This window comes from Microcebus murinus, chromosome 10, assembly GCF_040939455.1.
Source record: "Microcebus murinus isolate Inina chromosome 10, M.murinus_Inina_mat1.0, whole genome shotgun sequence".
Lineage (NCBI taxonomy): Eukaryota > Metazoa > Chordata > Mammalia > Primates > Cheirogaleidae > Microcebus > Microcebus murinus.
The window spans coordinates 46,725,809-46,747,062 of NC_134113.1; the positions used below are offsets into that span (position 1 = coordinate 46,725,809).

At 34.5% G+C, this 21,254-nt stretch overlaps 1 protein-coding gene across 1 annotated transcript in view; it reads left to right on the forward strand.

Annotated features, from left to right (window-relative positions):
• LRRK2 (leucine rich repeat kinase 2) overlaps positions 1 to 21,254 on the forward strand; it is a 132,767-nt gene that overhangs the window by 41,583 nt on the left and 69,930 nt on the right. The window contains exons 15-21 of the mRNA XM_076007179.1: positions 4,433 to 4,577; positions 4,713 to 4,852; positions 6,883 to 7,011; positions 7,086 to 7,256; positions 10,996 to 11,254; positions 14,090 to 14,278; positions 20,181 to 20,299. Coding sequence (XP_075863294.1) covers positions 4,433 to 4,577; positions 4,713 to 4,852; positions 6,883 to 7,011; positions 7,086 to 7,256; positions 10,996 to 11,254; positions 14,090 to 14,278; positions 20,181 to 20,299 — 1,152 coding nt within the window. The remainder of the gene's footprint in view (positions 1 to 4,432; positions 4,578 to 4,712; positions 4,853 to 6,882; positions 7,012 to 7,085; positions 7,257 to 10,995; positions 11,255 to 14,089; positions 14,279 to 20,180; positions 20,300 to 21,254) is intronic.

Consider the following 21,254-nt stretch of genomic DNA (forward strand, 5'->3'; position numbering starts at 1 on the left):
AATATATACTTTTTTTGTTTCATTATTTTAGCTTTCTTCTTTTGGGATATCAGTTATATAATCTTGGACCTCTTTTGCCTTAGCCTTTTAATTTTTCAAAGAATAATCCAGAGGCCACTAATTATTTTTCAGTATGTTATTTACTCATATACGAGGGGCATAAACCTATACATTTATTTTATATGCCCAAGAGCAAGGATGAGATTAATAAGAGAAAAGGAGAAAGGAAAAAAGAAAACAAAAACAAATTATCAGGGAATAATGAGTTCATTTTCCTTTATTGGGCTAATCTACTGAGCTGGCAGCCAGGAAAGAGGCCAGTGTGGGCATATTTCTCTTGAGCTGGCTAGCTTATTCATTAGAGAAACCATTTCCATTATTTATGGATTCTCTTAAAAACAAGCAAGCAAACAACAACAACAAAAAAACCCTTGAGTCGTAGAGCATAGATGGTAGCATGTTTCTAATTATTGTTTGTAGGTGTCTTTCTTTTGGCAATGCCAAAGTTTTACTTGAAAACACTTGCTAAGTGGAAATTGGTAAATTGATTTTAATCTCTATTTGAACAGAAATGCATTCAATCACTGTTTTTAAGATGGAGTTTTAGATTAGTGAAGAAAAGTCCACTGTAGGCTTGTAAATATTATTATATTGTACCTATATAATACATATATGTATATATTAATATTTCAAATTTATTTAGTTATTAAAAACCAAATACTCCTATCTAAGCACCATCACATGTTATCCTGTGATACTCTGAATTTCCTTTTGCATAGACAAATCACAGATTTCCTACTGCAAGCTATTAGTCATTGAATTGGACTGAAATTGTTAGAGACTAGCGGAGCCCAAGAAAGAAGGACCAGTAGTTGAGTAGATACTTGTTACAGGTAAAGATATTAAAGACAAATATAGGTACATTATAAATATCAATGGATAAAATTTTAGCACACAAAATAAGCCTCTGATGCATTTTGAGCTTAGGAACAGAACTGGCTACATAATTTGTGGAGCCCAGTACAATATGAAACTTGGGTTCCTTGTCTGAAAATTATTAAGGATTTCAAGATGGTAACAGCAGAGCATTAAACCAAGTGCTCTGAGCATGGAGCATGTGTGACTGTACAGCTATACACCTGGGTAGCTGGCCCTGCCTGGCAAGCAGAAATGATGGTACTATTAATCTATTAATCAAACAGAAAGTTCAGAATGACAAGCTGACTTCCTTTTTTATTTTTATTTTTTTATAGAAGATACTAACTTTTGGCTTTGAACATCTGAGTTTAAGATGCTGGTGTCAAGCAAAGAGAAATGTGGGCTTACAGCTTAAGAAAGTTTAAATTTATGCTTTGAATTATGTGCTCAAAGTTCTCTATGTCTTAATTTTTTCCATCAATGCACAGGGATAATAATAGTGTGTTCATGTCATAGGGTTTGATGAGGATTAAGTGAGTTATATGAAGCGATTAAAAGAGTGTCTGGCATGCAGCAAGAGCTATGTGTGTTTTGGCACTGTTTTGTGGTGGTTGCTATTGTTGTTATTGTGACTCAAGCCATATTAGTGTATGAAATCCCATCCATGAAAAGAAGAATTTTAAGAAAAGAACTTTGGACAAGGTTTGGAGTTGAAAGAAGAGATTATAAAGGTGATGGGCAAATGAATGGTTTTAAGGTTTGAGAATAACTAAGGGAGTCCTGTGTCATGGAAATCAAGGGATGGAAAAGCAGCAATTAAGCTGTTAGTGGACTTTTCTCTTTGAATGGTTTTAATTCAGGGCGGTTAGGACCGAAGTTTGATTATGTGAAATTAAGGGGTAGGGAGAGTGTGGAGGTAGTGGGTGTAGACTTTTCTATTAATAAACATAGAAATGAAGGAAAAGTAGTAACCTGATGGCAGGGAGGACCCATTAAGGGAAATTCTCTTTCACCACAACAATTAAATTTTCATCTCTGAGGAGAAGGTTTAGCCCAAGATCTGACCTGTGGTCATCTCTCAGTATTTTTTTTTTTTTTTTTTTGAGACAGAGTCTCACTTTTGTTGCCCTGGCTAGAGTGAGTGCCGTGGCGTCAGCGTAGCTCACAGCAACCTCAAACTCCTGGGCTCAAGCAATCCTGCTGCCTCAGCCTCCCAAGTAGCTGGGACTACAGGCATGCGCCACCATGCCCGGCTAATTTTTTGTATATATATTTTTAGTTGGTTAATTAATTTCTTTCTATTTTTAGTAGAGACGGGGTCTCGCTCAGGATGGTTTCGAACTCCCAACCTCGAGCAATCCGCCCGCCTCGGCCTCCCAGAGTGCTAGGATTACAGGCGTGAGCCACCTCGCCTGGCCAATCTCTCAGTATTTATTGCATGGGGAGAGTTATCTTCTTTCATCCTAATAATAACCCTGTATTATTAAGATTGTTTTAGAGGTGAGGAAGCTGAGACAGACACCAAACCATCCCTCTAGTTTCACTTCACGCCACTTTGAATTTCTTTATTTTTCTTGAATAACCTTTTACTTACCACTTCTGAGTAAATGTTATTTCATTCATTTTTAATGGTCTTCGGATTCATAGAATTTAAACACAAATTTACTTGGCTCCAAAGCTGATGTGCTTTTACTACTCAGGGAGTTGGTAAGAAGGGGATAGTGACGGAAAACAATGTTAAGTGAGGAAGGGGTATAAGGGCCTTATTGAATGACAGATGGAATGATGTCCATGCCAAGCAGTGATGAGGTGGAGGAGAAGGGCAGGCACAGGGTGAGAATCTGATGCTTCTCCCACCTGCTGTAAAAAAAAAAAAAAGATGCTGAATAAAGACACTTGGGAGGCATTAGGGGTCTAGCCTGGGAAAGGGGCAAAACTCTGTTCGTTGAGAGTACAGAAGTGAGAAAGGCGAGAAGGCAGAGGAAAGAGCGTTTGGGCCAAACAGGCTGCATCAGAGCTTGAGGTCTGCCTTGAAGCTATTTCAGCTCCACAGTGTATCTGTGGTGGCGGCACCGGATCTTTGGAGTGGAAACACTTTGAAACGAGTGTCTGCCAAGTATCATCCTATGTGAAAGCAAAATCCTGAGAAGGGTAGCACTGTAATTTTTGAAAGGAAAGCTATGAGGTGGGCATTCACATCATGGTAGATATTTGGAGAGTGGTGCTTTTGTGTGGAAAAACAGAGATGACCAATGTTAGAGTTAGATGTACCATGTTTCCCTGAAAATAAGACAGGGTCTCATATTTATTTTTCCTCAAGAAGACACCCTAGGGCTTATTTTCAGGGGATGTGTTATTTTTTTTTAAAGTACGATACAACAATCTACATTTATTCAAATATAGTTAAGTTGTCTTCTTCTGGAACATCATCATAAGTCTTCAAACCCCGAATTCCATCCTGAATTTCTTGCGACTCTATTTCCTTTAGAACCATTGGCCCCAATCCCTCATGTCGAACAGTAGAGCTCTCACGGGGCAGATGAGAAGGGCTGCTCGTCGTCTTTTCTGCTGGGCGACGAAACGCATGGGTTGTGCAGATACACTGCATAGCCACGCCCATCACTAGGCCTTATTTTCAGGGCAGGGCATATATTATGCAAATGCTTAGAAATCCTGCTAGGGCTTATTTTACAGGTAGGTCTTATTTTCGGGAAAACACAGATGTCAAAAGAGGGGAGATGCGACTGTGATTGTGTGTTGACTGTTTGCTTTTCAGTTGATGAGCAGGATGGCCTGGGGAAAAAAAGTGGCTTCTATTAAAATACCTGTAAATAATGTCAGATCATCTGGAGGAAACTCAGATGAAAGAGCTTGAGAGATGTGATTAAAATCCTGAGCTTTTAAGGCAGACACATGCCTGGGCCTGACACTACCTATTATCTCTGTGACTTGAGCTCTTCTTGTTCCTGCATCTTTAATGTTTGGCAAAACTATTACATGGAGGCTGTTGAGGGGATAAATGAAATAAAGCTTTAACAATTGAAGGAAAGAGTAATCCTCAATTAGTATTTTCTGTGGTGAGAGGCAGCATTGCTTTTAATTGGTTAAGTATGTAGGCTTTGGGATCAAACATCCTTGGTTTGGTCTCATCTCTGCAATTTCCAGTCTGTAGGACTTTAGGAAGAGTTACTCAACCTTTCCTACCGTCAGTGAACTCATCCTCTAATGGGGATGATGTTAGTATGGATTTCATGAAATTGTGAAAAGAAAATACATGTAAAGTTTTTAGCATAATGCTTGGCACGGAATAAGCACTCAATACATGTTAAAATGCTAGACTTATCCTTAATAATGAATATAATTAATTAGTAATATAGAAGACAATCAAGGGTATTCATTTGTATTTGGTTTACTTGATTTGTATTTTGTCAGTGTATAACTGGTTTTAACTAAGGAAAGTATTAAGATCTCATTTTTAAAAGCAAATTTATTCTTAAATCCCTTTTGATTGTAGTTCATTGGAAATCCTGGGATTCAGAAGTGTGGATTAAAAGTAATTTCTTCTATAGCACATTTTCCTGAAGCTTTAGCGATATTATCCCTGGATGGTGCTTTTGATTCGGTGCTACACACACTGCAGATGTATCCAGACGACCAAGGTCAGTACTGTTTGAATTCAGGATTTAGGATGGCCTTTTTTTGGCCATTAGCTGTTGACTGGATGTCTTTAAATATTTTCTTCAGTTTTGAGGTTTAAAACAATTAATTTTTGTTTATTTTTTCTTTCATTCTAGAAATTCAGTGTCTGGGTTTAAGTCTTATAGGATGCTTGATTACAAAGAAGAATTTATGCATAGGGACTGAACATCTGCTGGCAAAAATTCTTGTTTCCAGCTTGCAACGATTTAAAGATGTTGCTGAAGTACAAATTGAAGTATGTGCAATATCTTGAAGGGAATTTGGGAACTTGTGCAGATTTCACTTTCAGAGCAGTTTTGTGTAATTCCCACTTTGCATTAATGCATGCTAGTTAATTGAAAACCATTTATCATTTTGTAGTATTTTAATTATAGAAGGCAAAGAGAATTGGATTAAATCTCTATAAATATCCAGCGTTTCATTATTAAATCTCAAAAATCAGCCTGTTTATTTGCCATTTGTCCTTCCCATAGAAAAGTAAGGAATGTACTAAGAAAAGAAATTCCAGCTAGCCGAGTTTATTTGCATAGATTTTAAAGAAATAAAAGTTATAATTATTCTGAAGTTTATCACTGTCTATGTTTTATTATGGGCTGCTTACCTCTAGTAATTTTGCTTCTTGATTTTTTTTCTTACAGTGATATAATGTTTTTAACACTTTTTATCAAGTTAAATTTAAAACATGATATGTAACAATTGTCTTTATAAGGAATCCAAGATACTGGCCTAGGCTTAATCCAAGGGAGATTAAGAAATAAATTCTGTTTCAGTTTTTTTCTTTTAAATTTTAGCAAAACAGTTTCAGAGTTTCTGCTTTGGTTATAGTTTTTAAGTAATGGAGTTTGCATCTTTCATAAACCACACTCAGTAAATATTTTCATAAATGGCAGCATTGACCAGGAATAAAAATACCTAGGCTCTAACTTCTACATAGATATTATCAGTAAATAAGAGAATGTCTGTAAAGGTTTTTTTTTTTCCCCCAGTTATACAGTGCTGAACACCCACAATTCTTAGGTTAAAAACAATAACGCATTTTATAACCTTGCTTTTCATAACATGCTAGCCTGATTAAAGCCAAGGCAGATTGATTAAAAGAAATCTTAGGAAAGGAAATGATTTTGTTTAGGTGTAGAGCTCTCAATCACTCTGGATTAATTCATGTAGGCATAAATTTTAGGATCGCTATAGTAGAGTCTATAAATTATTGACCAGTAGGCTACATCTGGTCTGCTAACATATTTTATTTGGCCAGTTCAGTGTTTAAAAGTTTTTAATTTGAATGATGTTCCTTCTACACATTTGCATTTCTGGCTTTGCTGCAGCATTCATTCAGGTTTGCAGGAACCTGTGCTCTAGAGGTAGGTGAACTACACGTCCCTCAGACATACATAAATTAAGGCCACTTCTCTTATCAAACGTTAGTAAGTATTTGTGGAAACTCAGCATCTTAAGAGCTCAAAATACTAATTTTGAGATGATTTTATTAATATATTGCATTAGAGGTAATAAAATATTAAAAAGCTAAGATGACCTTTGGTGGGTTTACCCAAGCTAAATAATATTAAAGTTATAAGTCCAGTTTTTCCTTAAAATAACCCCTGGGTAGAGAGGCCAGACCACTCTTGAGGATGTGCTTGAGGTGGTTCTAAAAAGAAACGGTCTTCTTTATAAATAACTTGCTGCAAGAATGTAAACCTCTGAGTATCTTCAGAGCTTCTCAAATGCACTCAACGAGAGTAAAATCTAGGAGCTCATACTTATCTCCTTGAGGTGAAAATTTCAGAAGACAGCCAAAAGTTTGGGGGAATATGCTAGGCTCTCTAGAGAACCTAATCTGCAATCTCGTAATAACACAATTTACTCTAGTGGCCTATTTGGATCTGTAACACGGCTGATTCAGCTGTACTAATCCTGTATCTGGCTTTCATCTTATAGGTATGACTTTAGACAACGTTCTTTAAAAGCCACGTTTTCGAGGGTTAGGTCTTTTTCCTGCTTTGCTAGACAATGGTTTGTTAACTAGACTTTTATTCTTTGTGTGCCTGCTGCATTTCTTAGCAATGAGGGCCAGCAAGGAGTATTTGTTTACAGAATTGTTTCAAGGTTTACATCTTTAAAAGCACAAACCCAATAAATATATCTGTAGTTAAATGGACATCTTAGATATTAAGTTTCAAATATAAACTCTCTGTTTTATATTATTTATGTATTCTTTTTACCCATAATTGCTTATGTTATTATTATTTCTGGTCATGCTTTCAGGGCTTGCAGACGATCTTAGCAATACTCGAATTGTCGGTATCTTTTTCCAAGCTCCTGGTGCATCATTCATTTGATTCAGTAATATTCCATCAGCTGTCTTCCAATATCATGGAACAAAAAGATCACCAGGTACAGTGATTTTCACTTGCGTGCTAAATGTGCTGCATTTAGCTGACTCTAATTCTCAATTCCACCTTTTTTAGTTTATAAACCTCTGTTGCAAGTGCTTTGCAAAATTAGCTATGGATGATGAGTTAAAAAATACGTTGCTAGAGAGAGCATGTGATCAGAATAACAGTATCATGGTTGAATGCTTGCTTCTGTTGGGAGCCGACGCCAATCAAGCAAAGGAGACAACTTCTTTAATTTGTCAGGTAAATATTCAATGTCTTACTCTTGTCTTTTTTCTATTTTTGGCCCTGCCATTGTATAGCTCTTACATTCTCTTATTATTTCACTGGAGAATTTACCAGTTTATTGTAATTGCTTGTGATTTGTCATAGGAGTTTAGATTCAAAGAATTTCAGAAGTGATAGGGACCTTTAGGTGTTATCCAGTCCAGTCTTCCATTTTACTTGCTTACATACCTTGGTAGGTTGAAAAATAACTTTTCAAATGTGTCCCTGACTATATAACTTGTTTTCCAGCCACACTCCACTGAACGCACAGTTTTGATCATTTTTCAATCATTTTCTCTATTTTTAGTTTCTTTACCTAGAAAGTTCTCCTCTCAGGGCTACTGCATGAGATTATTGCACTGCACACCTTTGGTGGTGTTATTAACACAGATATCCCTTGCTATGGGCCACCCTCAAAATTTTGTAACTCCAATGCCTTTCTTTCCTTCTCTCCCTTCCCTCCTGATTCGTGCAAACACATATCTGTCTGATGGTTACTGTTCTTTCAAAATCTAATCTAAGCCGGTGCGGTGGCTCACGCCTGTAATCCTAGCACTCTGGGAGGCCAAGGCGGGCGGATTGCTCGAGGTCATGAGTTCGAAACCAGCCTGAGCAAGAGCGAGACCCCGTCTCTACTATAAATAGAAAGAAATTAATTGGCCAACTAATATATATATAAAATTAGCCGGGCATGGTGGCGCATGCCTGTAGTCCCAGCTACTCAGGAGGCTGAGGCAGCAGGATTGCTTGAGCCCAGGAGTTTGAGGTTGCTGTGAGCTAGGCTGACGCCACGGCACTCACTCTAGCCTGGGCAACAAAGCGAGACTCTGTCTCAAAAAAAAAAAAAAAAAAAATCTAATCCAAATAATCTTTCTTTGATAAAGCCCTCTCCACACCCCAAACTTCCAAACAAAATTAAGATTTACTTCTTCTGTAAATCTATGACAATATATGTACACCTATTGTATATGTTGTTTGAAAATAGAAATGTACAATGTTCATCTTTGTATCATTTTAAATGTCCGTTAATAACTCATTGCTTTACATATAGTATGTATTCAGTAAATATTTACTAAAATGGATTACCTGCATTTTAGGTTTGTCCTAGTTGTATAAATGTTAGAGTTTATAATAGCATTTAGGTGGCACCATGTCTATTTTCTAGAAAGTTAATAATATTTCTAACAAAGCAATTATGTAGTGATTTAATAAACATTATTAGTCAGTAGAGTACTGTTTTCTAAAAATTTATTTTTAAGCCTTACTTTATTTAATTCCCACTTGCCTATGAATTGAAATCAATATCTCAACTGTAAGATTAAGTTAGCACTAATTAGTAATTAACATAAAAAGAAACAGAATTTGTAATTCATTTTCATGCACCATTATGTTTATGCATTAAATCAAACAAATAATCAAATTATTTAAATTTAGTCAAATTCCTTTTAAGCAGGCAACATTTAAAATAGTTGCTTCTTTATTACTAAAGGTAATTGAGGCCAGGCTGTGGCTCACACGCCTGTAATCCTAGCACTCTGGGAGGCGGAGGTGGGTGGATCGCTCAAGGTCAGGAGTTCAAAACCAGCCTGAGCAAGAGTGAGACCCCATCTCTACTAAAAATAGAAAGAAATCAATTGATCAACTAAAAATATATAGAAAGTTGGCCAGGTGTGGTGGCTCACGCCTGTAATCCTAGCACTCTGGGAGGCCGAGGCGGGCGGATTGCTCGAGGTCATGAGTTCGAAACCAGCCTGAGCAAGAGCGAGACCCCGTCTCTACTAAATATAGAAAGAAATTAATTGACCAACTAAAAATATATGTAGAAAAAATTAGCCGGGCATGGTGGCACATGCCTGTAGTCCCAGCTACTTGGGAGGCTGAGGCAGAAGGATTGCTTGAGCCCAGGAGTTTGAGGTTGCTGTGAGCTAGGATGATGCCACGGCACTCACTCTAGCCTGGGCAACAAAATGAGACTCTGTCTCAAAATAAAATAAAATAAAATAAAATAAAATAAAATAAAATAAAATAAAATAAAATAAAATAAAAGTAATTGAATTATTTCCCTCAATAACTTAATGCATTTTTATTGTGCATCTTTTGTGTGCAGATCGTTGCCTTAATATCATTTGGAGATGCCAAAGAACTAAAAGAAACTTCCCCTTCCAAGTCCTCTTTAGGGAAACAACATACCTAGGAGCACCCAAGTGCAACTACACTGCGTTCCCCACAGGAAATGCATTCTACTCTTCTCTTATTTATCCAAATCTTTCTATACAAAGGCTTTTTAGATTTTCTTTCTAGTCCCATGTTCTTTTGTACTTTAGGGGCTTATTTTTATCCTCTTTTCTTAAAATAAAATTAGATCTTTACACCCATGGGTTATCTATTACATTTAAAGAATTTATTCTAGTTGTCAGAGATTATCTGTGTCTAGCAAAGAATAAATGTAGATTAAATATTGTGGATGGATTTATTGAATGTACCTTATTTGGACCAGAGCAAAATAAGTTGATCAAGACTAGCCATTTGCCAAGAGGTTGCCTAATTAAGGACTATTCTAGAGCAAGAGTGGAGTTAATTGTGTTAGGGTTTCTGAGGAGAATTTAGTGATGTAATGTACATGATTGGTAGAGAAGAATATAGAAGATTAACACTGAGCACACAAGTGCAGAGATAGAGACTTGAAGATAAGATGCATCAAATCATGGTGGGTGGGAACAGTAAGGACAATTAAGTCTGAATAAAAATAATACCAGACACTTCTGTGGGGCTCATTACCACGTTGGCACTGCTCTGAATACTTCACCCAATTCTACCCTCACAATAGGTCTTAGTGTTAGCCCCATGATGCAGGTGAGAAATTGAGGCACTGAGGGATTAAGTAATTTGCTAAGAACAGTCTTCTGGTAAGTGGTGGAGAATCTGCCTCTCAAGTGCCTGCTCTAAACTTTTGGCTAAACAGCAGATTCATGGTGTTGTTCATTTACTCTCAAATACTAATTTGGAAAATTTGATTTTCATTGTGGGCTGCATTTATTGTGAGAAGATGTGACAATGATTGCAAAATAAAGCAAATTATCATTTTGATAATATTTAGTTATATTCTGAATTTTCTTCATTATTATTTGAATGCAAAACTGTGAATCTTTGCAGTAGTACTTTTTTTCCTGTCAAGAAGCTGAAATTAGTTTCATAAAAATGTGTGGCTATTCTAAAGGGAAGGACGATGTGAGATTTAAAGGAATTATAGTTAAGGAATCTATGTGAGATTTAAAGGAATTATTTCTTATTTTTGCTGGCATTTATTTCTTTTCCCTGATACATTTTCATATATATATATGCCTAAAGTCAGCTTGGATAGCTTGTATCCTCCAAGGAGAACTCCCTCTACAAAAATGTGCTGAGCATTCTCTGTGTGCAAAGTACTGTGCTAGATGATTAACAGAGAGTATAAAAGGAGTTTCCTATTTCAAGACAGTTTTTTCTAAGAGTGTGTGTGTGTGTGTGTGTGTGTGTGTGTGTTGGGATTGAAGAGAGGATGAAACATAAATCGCCTTAGTACAAAGTGTAAAAAAGGTCAGTTTTACCTTATTTTACTTTGTTTCAATCTAAATTGGAGGTGTAGAGAAAAATCACACCAAGTTCAATTTGCCAGTCTTCCCAAACGAAAAATACCAGTTTTTATTATGCTTACCTTTTTTTTTTTCCTTAATAGGTATGTGAGAAAGAGAGCAGTCCCAAATTGGTGGAGCTCTTACTGAATAGCGGGTCCCGTGAACAAGATGTGCGGAAAGCTCTGACTATCAGCATTGGGAAGGGCGACAGCCAGACCATCAGCTTGCTCTTAAGGAGGCTTGCCCTGGATATGGCCAATAATAGCATTTGCCTTGGAGGATTTTGTATAGGAAAAATTGAACCTTCTTGGCTTGGTCCTTTATTTCCAGATAAGACATCTAATCTAAGGAAACAAACAAGTAAGTATCAATAAGAATATTTTGTACAATTCTTATTTTTAGTAGTTTTATTTTTAAAGTCACTAGTTTTATAGTTATTATTCATGCCAGTTTCATATGCCTTAAGCCAAAAATGTTGCAAAGATGTGGATATGTTTTTTTTTGGCCATGAAATACTTGAATGTGACATCATATTTAAGTTCTTTATGAGACAGCAAAGACGTATTTTATAAAAATAGAGCAGAACAGTGGGAGCTTTCTGTGAGGCTACTTTTCTTTTTTTAATATTCTATATATTTTTTATTAAAGTAAGACATATTTGATTCAAAAGTAGGAAAACATAAAAATATAAAGAGGAAAATAAAAATAACATTTTCTCCATTATATGTAATTAATATAGATATTTTTCCTAGACTTTTTATATGCTTACATGTACATATGCATTTAAATGTATATGCAAAAACATAACACAGAAATACTTTGCATTTTTAACTTAATTGTACTTTGTATTTTATTGAGGATGCATTTTTTTATACTTTCAAGTTCATATGTATTTGTATATATTATGTATATTGATGACAAGTTATCATCCTCTGATCACATTTCTGTCTTTGCAGTGCTCTTATTTGCTCACACTGTATGTGTTTTTAAGATTTGAGCTCCCAGCTTTCCCTCTGTTACCTTAGTACCATGCCTATCTCCTTCCCAATAGTCATCTTACTCCATGGTTCTTCACTTTAAAAACTATCTTGCTGATAAGACTTTTGTTTTACTCTCATTCTACTGGTGCACTCACTGGTAAAACTCCGGTTTCAGTCAGTCCACCAGTCTACTTTTTTCCTCACTTTCACCCAGATAGCTGAGTGCTGCCAGAGAAAAGTATCCATCCGTGCATGTTGGTGCCTCTACACATCAAGCTCTCCAACCTTCCAGTGGGCCCTAGAAATTCCAATCAGGCTGAATTTCCCTCGGTGTCTTAAACATTGGACATACTCTTACTTCCAGGCGTTTTCCAATGTTATTCGCTCTACCTAACTCCCTTAACTTCTCTCTTCACCTGGCTGCCTCTTTATTCTTCCTGTCTCAGCACCATCATCACTTTTTACAAGAAAACATTCCTGCACCCATCAAGTCTGGATGGAAGGTCCTCTTACATGCTCCTGTAGCAACTTATTTCTTACCTGTACTACCACTTATTACATATAATGGAATTTTTCATTTTTATAACCTGTTTTTGGTTAATTATAAGCACCATAAAGTCAGTGTCAATTCTGTCCATAGTTGTAACCACATCATCTATAGTAGTTTGCACATGGTAGATGATCATTTAGAATTAAATATTTAATTTTAGTAAAAATAAAAATTTGGTTATAAATGATGTTAGTAAGTATATATGGAAACAGGTACTTCACACATTGTTGATATGAATTTAAACTGTTCTCTTTTTGAGGACAATTTGGCAATATCTCTTAATATTTTCAATGTACATACATACATTTTTGACCCACCAGTAGAGTGTTAGGATTCTGTGATATGGATATTCTCAATGTGCACAAGGAATTATGTACAAAAATGCACACTAAAACATTATTTATAATAGCAAAAGAGTGGGAAAAAAACTCTAAGTACTATTTAAATGAATCATGCTACATTCATGCAGTGAATTCTTTGCAATCATTGTGGAAAAAAATGCAGCAAATCTAAATGTCCTGGTAGACAATGTATTGTTAAATGAAAAAAAAAAAGGGGTGAAGAACAGTGTTTTTAGTATGCTAATGCTGATGAAGATACAATTGGAATGTGGTCATAAATGTTTGAATATGAACTAAACTCTAGAAATGGATTGCCTGGTTGCCTCTGGGGCCTTTGGAAATTAATGAGACATATTAAATCCCATGTTTCATTACTTCAACCAGTTTCATGTCAACTTCCTGCTTACTTTAATCTTTGCTGTCTGATGGAGGGGAATTGTGGGCCCATTGGAGAGGGATGGAGGGAGATTTGTCATTCACTATATTCTCTTTGTTCTGTATGTTTTCACCATTGACAAGTCTTACCTGATTAAAAAATATAATAATATGATTTATTGTTTGGAGGATGTAGCCATGACTTCGTTGGCAACTGGTTTGTGTAAAGACCGTTCTGAGTTCATAGCTTCAAAACATTTTCCAGGTTCTATTTGACTGAGTCACATATGTGTGTTATAGTGTGAGCTAGGAGAGTAATATTTGAAGAAATCTTCCAGGCTGCCTGTAGAACAATGAGGACTTTACCAATTCATTTCTTCATATTGGAACATAAGATAAAATGTAATGAAATTGTGAGAAAAATGTTAACTTTGATTTTTCATCAAATTTCCTGATAATCAGAATGAATTACTCAGCAAAGTTTATAAAGATAACTGTATCATTTATTTAGCATCTTATATATTCTAAGCATTGTGCTAAACATTTTATATGCATCATTTCATTTATTCTCTTCCATCACCCTATGCTGTATATATATATACTGTCATCTTCATTTTCCAGGTCAGGACACTTATACTCAGGGAGTTTATGTAACTTGCAAGTGACATTACTATGATTTGAACACAGGGCTGTCTGGCTTCAAAGCCCAGCCCTTTCAGAGAGATTTATTGTTGTCATCCATGCTGAAGCTTTGTGTAAATTCTTACGATTTTTTAAAAATTCAATTTGCCACCTGCTAAGTATTTAATATCACAATTGGAAAGTGACTTTAGAAGGAAAAATAGAAAAAATTCTCTAGAAGCATGAGACTATATAAAGAGCTTTGGTATATATAGTTGTATTTGTATAATTGTTGGTTTCCAAGTTGCTGGTATATCTCTACTTTTAGATCTAGGATCTACACTAGCAAGAATGGTGCTCAGATATCAGATGAAAAATGCAGTGGCAGAAGGAGCAGCCTCAGGCAGCGATAGGAATTTTCCTGAAGATGTACTTGATAAACTTGATGAATGGACCTTCATTCCTGACTCTTCCATGGACAGTGTGTTTGCTCAAAGTGATGATCTGGATAGTGAAGGTATTTATTATAAAAAACAATTCCCTTTATGTACTTACACATTGGCATGGAACAATAAATAGGAACTGAGACAAAAACCTGATTTAATTGATTTGGAAAAACCTGAGTAAAATTGTGTTTGTTTTCAAAAACAGTTATGCTTACTAACTCCAGTTAAAGCAATGACAAAAAAAAAAGTGTCTCTGTGCTAAATGTTAGGCAAATGAATTGGTTATTGGTGACTATTGCAGTCAAAAAAGTTTGACTCAGACTGGAAGTGGATTCCATGTTCTGTCATTGACTGGATCCGTTTGTAGCTTGTGTAAGCCCCTTAACCTTGTTAAAGGTAGTGAGGCCAACCTTGCAACATGTAGGAATTAGAGAAAATGTATGTGAAGTGTCTGCGACAGTGCTTGGCAAATAGGAAGTACTTAATAATTCTTTACCTTTATTGCAGTTAAAAATAATATTAATATTTTAAAAGGTCACTTGAGACAACTTTTAAAGCTTGATCTGGCAAGATATATAATGACAGTGATTAGGGCTGACATATTTAACACAATGTAGTTTGGTAAAAATGGGGCAAGAGGCTTTTTTATTAACATTGTATGATTGAAAACTTTGGGCCATAGAATAAAAGTATTTGGGAGGGAAAAAACAAGAGTTATTCTACACTGTCTTGACTCAAGTACAGGTATTTTTAAAAATCAAATTTATTGAGATAAAATTTATGCAAAATAAAATGCATTCACTTTAAGTATATATTTCCATAGGTTTTGAAAATTTATACATCCATGTAGTCATCATCACTATGAAGTCATCCAGAAAAGTTCCTTTAGGGTCTCTTCACAGAAAATGCCTCTCTGCCCTTGGCCCCTGGCAGTCACTTATCTGCTTTCTGTCACTATAGATTAAATTAATTTTTTCTTCAGTTTTTAAAAATTGCAGAGTACTGTGGTGATACAAACACTTTGGTTATATAAATTGTCTTTGCACTGCCTGAGTCAGAGCTTACGAGTGTGCCAATCCCCCGGACAGGGCGCACTGCACCTGTTAGGTGTGAGTTTTCCCATCCCCAGCTCCCCCCAACTCACCTGCCTGTTATACGATGAATGTTACTTCCATATGTGCACATACGTTTTGATTGAGTAGTACCAATTTAATGATGAGTACATATGGTGTTTGTTTTTCCATTCTTGTGAAATTTCACTTAGAAGAATGGGCTCCAGGTCCTCCAGGATAATACAAGAGGTAGTTTACCATTTTTTATGGCTGAGTAGTACTCACTCTATGGTATACAAATACTATATTTTATTAATTCACTCATGTATTGATGGGCACTTGGGTTGCTTCTAAAATCATACAGTATGGACTCTTTTGTGTCTGGCTGTTTTCCAAAGTGGTTGTACTACATTATACTTCCACCAGCAATACATGAGAATTCTAGTTGCTGTACATCCTTAACAGTTGGTATTGTCAGTCAATTTAATTTTGGCCATTCTAGTGGAGGTGTAGTCCTAATTCATTTGGGTTTAATTTTCAATTCTCTGATGACTAGTGATATTGAGGATATTTTCATGTTCTTATTGGCCATTCATATATTTTCTTTGTGAAGTGTCTGTTCAAATATTTTGCTTTTAATTGTGTGTTATTATTATTAATATGAGTTCTTTATATATTCTAGATAGAAGTTGTGACATATATGTATTACAAATATTTTCTCCCAGTCATAACTTGTCTTCTCATTTTATTAATGGTATTTTTCAAAGAGCAGAGGTTTTAAATTTTGGTGAAGTGTAGTTTTTCATTTTTTTTTCTTTTATGGTGTATGATTCTTTCTATTCCATTTAAGAAATCTTTTACTAGTCTAAATTTGTGAATATTTTATTCTATGTTTCCTTTTAGTAGTGTTAAATCTTATGTTTACATTTAGGTCTAAATCCATTTTAAGTTGATTTTTGTGTATAGTGTCAATGAAGAGTTGACATTTATTTTTCTCTGTATGGATATCTAGTTGTTCCAACATTATTTGTTGAAAATAATATAATTCCTCATTGAATTAATGGCAACTTTGTTCAATTTAATAGACCATATAGATATGGTTCTATTTTAGCATTATTTATACTATGCCATTGATTAATACCTTATCCTTATGCCAATACCACATTGTCTTGATTATCTACTGCTTAACAGTAGATCTAGAATTCAGGCAGTGTAAGTCCTCTGGTGTTCTTTTATTCAAAATTGTTCTTACTATTCTAGGTTCTTTGCATTTCCATATACATTTTGAATCAGCCAATTTTATGCTGGGATTATAATTGGATTAAATTTATATGTTGATTTAATATAGAACTAATTTTAAAAATGTATTATTTCCTATATTATATAAAATAGAATTAATATATAAGTAACAATTTATGTAGATTAAATCTATAAATCAATTTGGGGCAATTGATACTTTAATAGTGAGTCTTTTGACATAAAAATGGTATATATTTCCATTAATTTGTCTTTTAAAATTCTTTTAGTGGTATTTGTATTGCATGTTTTCTAATACTACTGTAAATGTGTTGTATTTTAATTTCAATTTCCAATAGTTCACTGATGACATATAGAAATACAGTTGATTTATTTGCGTTAACTTTGCTAAACTCACTTATGAATTCTTGTAGCTTTCTGTAGATTCCGTAGGATTTTCAATGTTCACAATTATGCCATTTTCTAATAAAGACAGATTTGCTTCTTCTTTTCTAATCTGTGTATCTTTTTTTTTTCTTGTTTTATTGCACTGGCTAGGACCTCCAGTACTATGTTGAATAGAAGTGGTAAGACTGGGCGTCATTCCCTGGTTTCCAAAGTTAGGGGGAAAGAATTTAGTCTCTCATCATTAAGTATGACATTATCCATAGTTTTTCATGGATGCCCTTCATCAGGTTGAGGAAGCTACTTCCTTAGTCATCATTTGCTGAGCCTTTTATTACATTAATGGGTGTTGGAAAATACTCATCAGCATCTGTGGAAATAGTCATATTTCCCCCCCCTTATTTTGTTAATATGGTCAGTTACATTGATTGATTTTCTAATGTTTTTACAGATAAAACTTGTATTCCTGAGGTAAATCTCACTTGGTTATAGTATACTATCCCTTTTATACAGTATTGAATTTTATTTTCTAAAATTTTAAGAATTTTCCATCTCTGAGAAATATTGGTCTGTAGTTTCATTCGTTCTTATGATAGTAATGCTGGCCTCTTGAAATGACTCGGGAAATGTTCCCAGTTCTACTATTTTCTGAAAGAGTTTGTGTAGAGATATTATTTCCTTCTTAAATGCCTCATAGCATTCATCAGTAATGGCTATCTAGGTTTGGAATTCTTTTTGAGGGGGGAGATTTTAAATTATAAATTTAATGACTTAAAAGATTTATGGTTATTTTGATTTTCTTTTATTTAAGTCAGTTTTAGTGATTTGTGACTTTCAAGGAATATGTCAATTTCACTTAAGTTGCCAAACTTATTCTATGTTTAATGCTATTTATAATAATTTCCTATTGTTAATGTGTGAAGGATCTGTAGTGATGCCTGGTCTTTCGTTCTTGACTTTGGTAATTTGTGTTTTTTCTTTTTTTTTCTTGTTCTTTCTGGCTCAAAGTTTACCAATTTTATTGATCTTTTCAAAGAATCAGATTTTTGTTTGATTTTTTTTCTATTATTTATGCCTTCATTTTCATTTATTTTTGTACTGATCTTTATTATTTACTTTTCTTTTTTGTTTTTTAATTGGCTCTTTTTATAGTTCTTAACTTGAAAGCTTAGGACACTGATTTTTAGACCTTTCTTATTTTATGATATAAACATTTAAGGCTATACATGTGTTACTAAACACCACTTTCATTGCATTCCAAAATTTTGGTATGTTATGTTTTTGTTCAGTGTTTAAAATTTTCAATTGTTTTGTGACTTCTTTGATTCATGCATTATTTAAAGCAATGCCATTTATTTCCAAACTATTTGGAGATTTTTCTGGATAACTTTCTGTTATTGGTTTCAAGCTTTTTTGTGTGTTTGGACAACCACTCTGATGATTTCTATCCTTTTAAATTTATTCAAAATGCTTTGTGGACTATTGTGTGGTGTGTCTTAGTGATGTCCCATGTGCAACTGAAAAGAAAGTGTCTTCAGCCGTTATTGGGTCAAGTCAATTAAGTCAAATTATTTGGTAACATTTTCAAGTCTTCTACAACTTTACTGATTTTTGTCTCTACTTGTGTTTGAGAAATGTTGACATCGTAAATGTGGGTTCGTTAATTTTCCTTTCAGTTCTATCAGTGTATGCTTTGTGTATTTTGTGAGGCTCTCTTGGGTGCACAACATTAAGGATTATATTTTTTTTATGAATTAACCTCTTTGTATTCATCTAAGTATCATTTCCTTCCTCTGGAAGAATTCCCTTTTTATTTCTTATAGTGCGTATCTGCCAGAAACCCTTAATGTGGATTGCTGGAGCTCTTTTTCCATAACTGCTCCAGAACTCACAGCTACCTCAGTCTCCATGAGTGTTCATCTGCAGCTCCTCATCTCAGGAAAGCCACCAGACTATGTTGAAATTTCTTCTCCCTGTGTCAGTGGACCTTAGATTGCCTCTAGGCAGAAGGCAGGGTGATCATAGGGCTCACGTAATTTGTTTCCCTTCTTTCCGGTATCACATAGTTCTGGGCTGTCTGTTGCCTAGTGTCTGAATCCAGTTGTTTAATATATTTGTCCAATTTTCTTGTTTATGGGAGTAGTCTGTTCTTGCCTGTGACTCCATCATGCCTGAAAGAATTATCTTCAAGTATTTTTAAGGAAAACATTAGAGATGTCAACATAAAATAATTATAAAATGTACTATGTTGCTAGTACGAATAATGTGCTAGTAGATCTTTTAGAAACATATAAAGTGAGATAATTATGAAAATTTAATAATCTTTATAAGATATACAAATGTAATTAAATTATGAATCCTATTTTATAGACATTCTTAAGGATAAAAATAATTTAAATGATAGAGTTAATGAAATTTTAATAATGAACCAGGCAGGAACTGTTTGTATCAAGATTTATACTAAATATTATGAAGTTGGTTTTTGGATATATAGATTTTATTATTTGGTTTTGACACACTTACTTCTTTGTGTTTCCAAGCTAAGAGCGGTTGAATTTAACATCTTATGAATAACTTTTCACAAATGCCTCCACATTATTTATCATTAATATGATTTATTTATTAATCTTAATTTTATTAAAAATTTATCATTTTAAAAGTACTTGTCATCCCTTCTATCACAAAACAATTATTGCTAGTTAAACTCATTGTGTTTGTTTTAATGTCACTCCATAAAAGAAACCATGAAATATGAAATTCAAATGAGAGATATTCTCAAGATTTCTGAATGTTAAATAATTTAAGCATCATTCCATTATTTAAAGCAAGACTTGAAACATTTATAAGAAAAATTCAGAGAAACAGAAAAGAGTAACATAGTATACAAACTTTCTCTGCTTTCTTTACACACATGTATTAGTATTTGTTACAGCATATGTAACCACTGACTTACTTGGCTTTTTCCTACTAGACTATGAGGTCCTCCAAGGCATGGATTTTTTTTTCTCCTTATCATTATCCAGCCCTTACTCAGTGCCTAGTCTATGACAGCCATTTAATAAATAATTATGGATGAAGAAAAATGTAGTTGAATTTTTAAAGTGAAAAACCAACATGGCTTATCATTTCTATTTTAAAGGTGCTACACAGGGAATTGACTATGAAATTTCCTTTAAGAAAAATACATTTAATCTTCCATGATTGAGCTAATATACTGGCATCTTATGATTGAATAAGCTTTTCTCACGAACCTTCATGTTATTTTATCATTTCAAAATAGGAAGTGAAGGCTCATTTCTTGTGAAAAAGAAATCAAACTCAATTAGTGTAGGAGAATTTTACCGAGACCCTGCGTTGCAGCGTTATTCTCCAAATTTGCAAAGGCATTCGAATTCACTGGTAAGTGGATTGTGATTACGTTCTGTGCTTTGCTGCTGACATTCTCTTGACAACTAGTTTGTGCCTCAGCAAGAAGTATCACTTTTGAATGGTAGAGAATTCCCTGAAGTATGAAAACTATGTGTAGTTATTTGTCATAAATTATGTTAAATTCACATTTGCAGACTTTTGAGCATACAGAGTTAGAATTTGTTTGGGGCATGTGTATACTGACTGAATACACTTCAGGATGGTTTCCCCCTTCTTTCTTTTCAGAGCTCCATGTCTGAAAAGAGCCCAGGCTGGGTCTGTGCACAATGGTGTGTGTTGGTCTTAGGAATACTTTAGGTAGAAATCTTAGAGTGGTTTCTAAGGAACCAGACAGGAGTCTGAAGGATCATAGCAAGATGGAGTAGCATGATAACCTTGGTCATCAAGACATATTTTTTGTGTGTATTGAGAGTCATTTAATTTCTAGAAACCATTATTATTTCAACCTCCTGTATGTTTAGGAACTATGGAGGAACTATGGCATATTTACATGATGAGTTTGATAATTCCAGTTGGGGAACTTGGGAGCCATTGTGCTTTTAGATTTGCTTTAAAACATCTATGCTAATATATGATTTAATTTGGATCATAATTCTGTACTAAAAATATGAGGGTTATTTTATGTTAATTCTAGATTGTAAGATGGGCAAAAGGAATGACTATAACTGAATAGTTTAAATTAGATCTCGGTCTTTATAGATGCTTGTTCTCATTTATATAAACAGCTTAGTTAGAAAAAATAGTTTGGTTGATGAAATTGTACATATACAGCTTCGACTCAACCTCTCTGCTTTTTGGTTTCATTATATTTAAAACAAAGGAGAAAGAGTAGATGCTTCTATGGTCATTTGGGCACTACAATGGATTTTTTTTTTAATCTTCATGATTGGGTTCTTAGTTTGTACTTGCACATTTTTGTCCCATA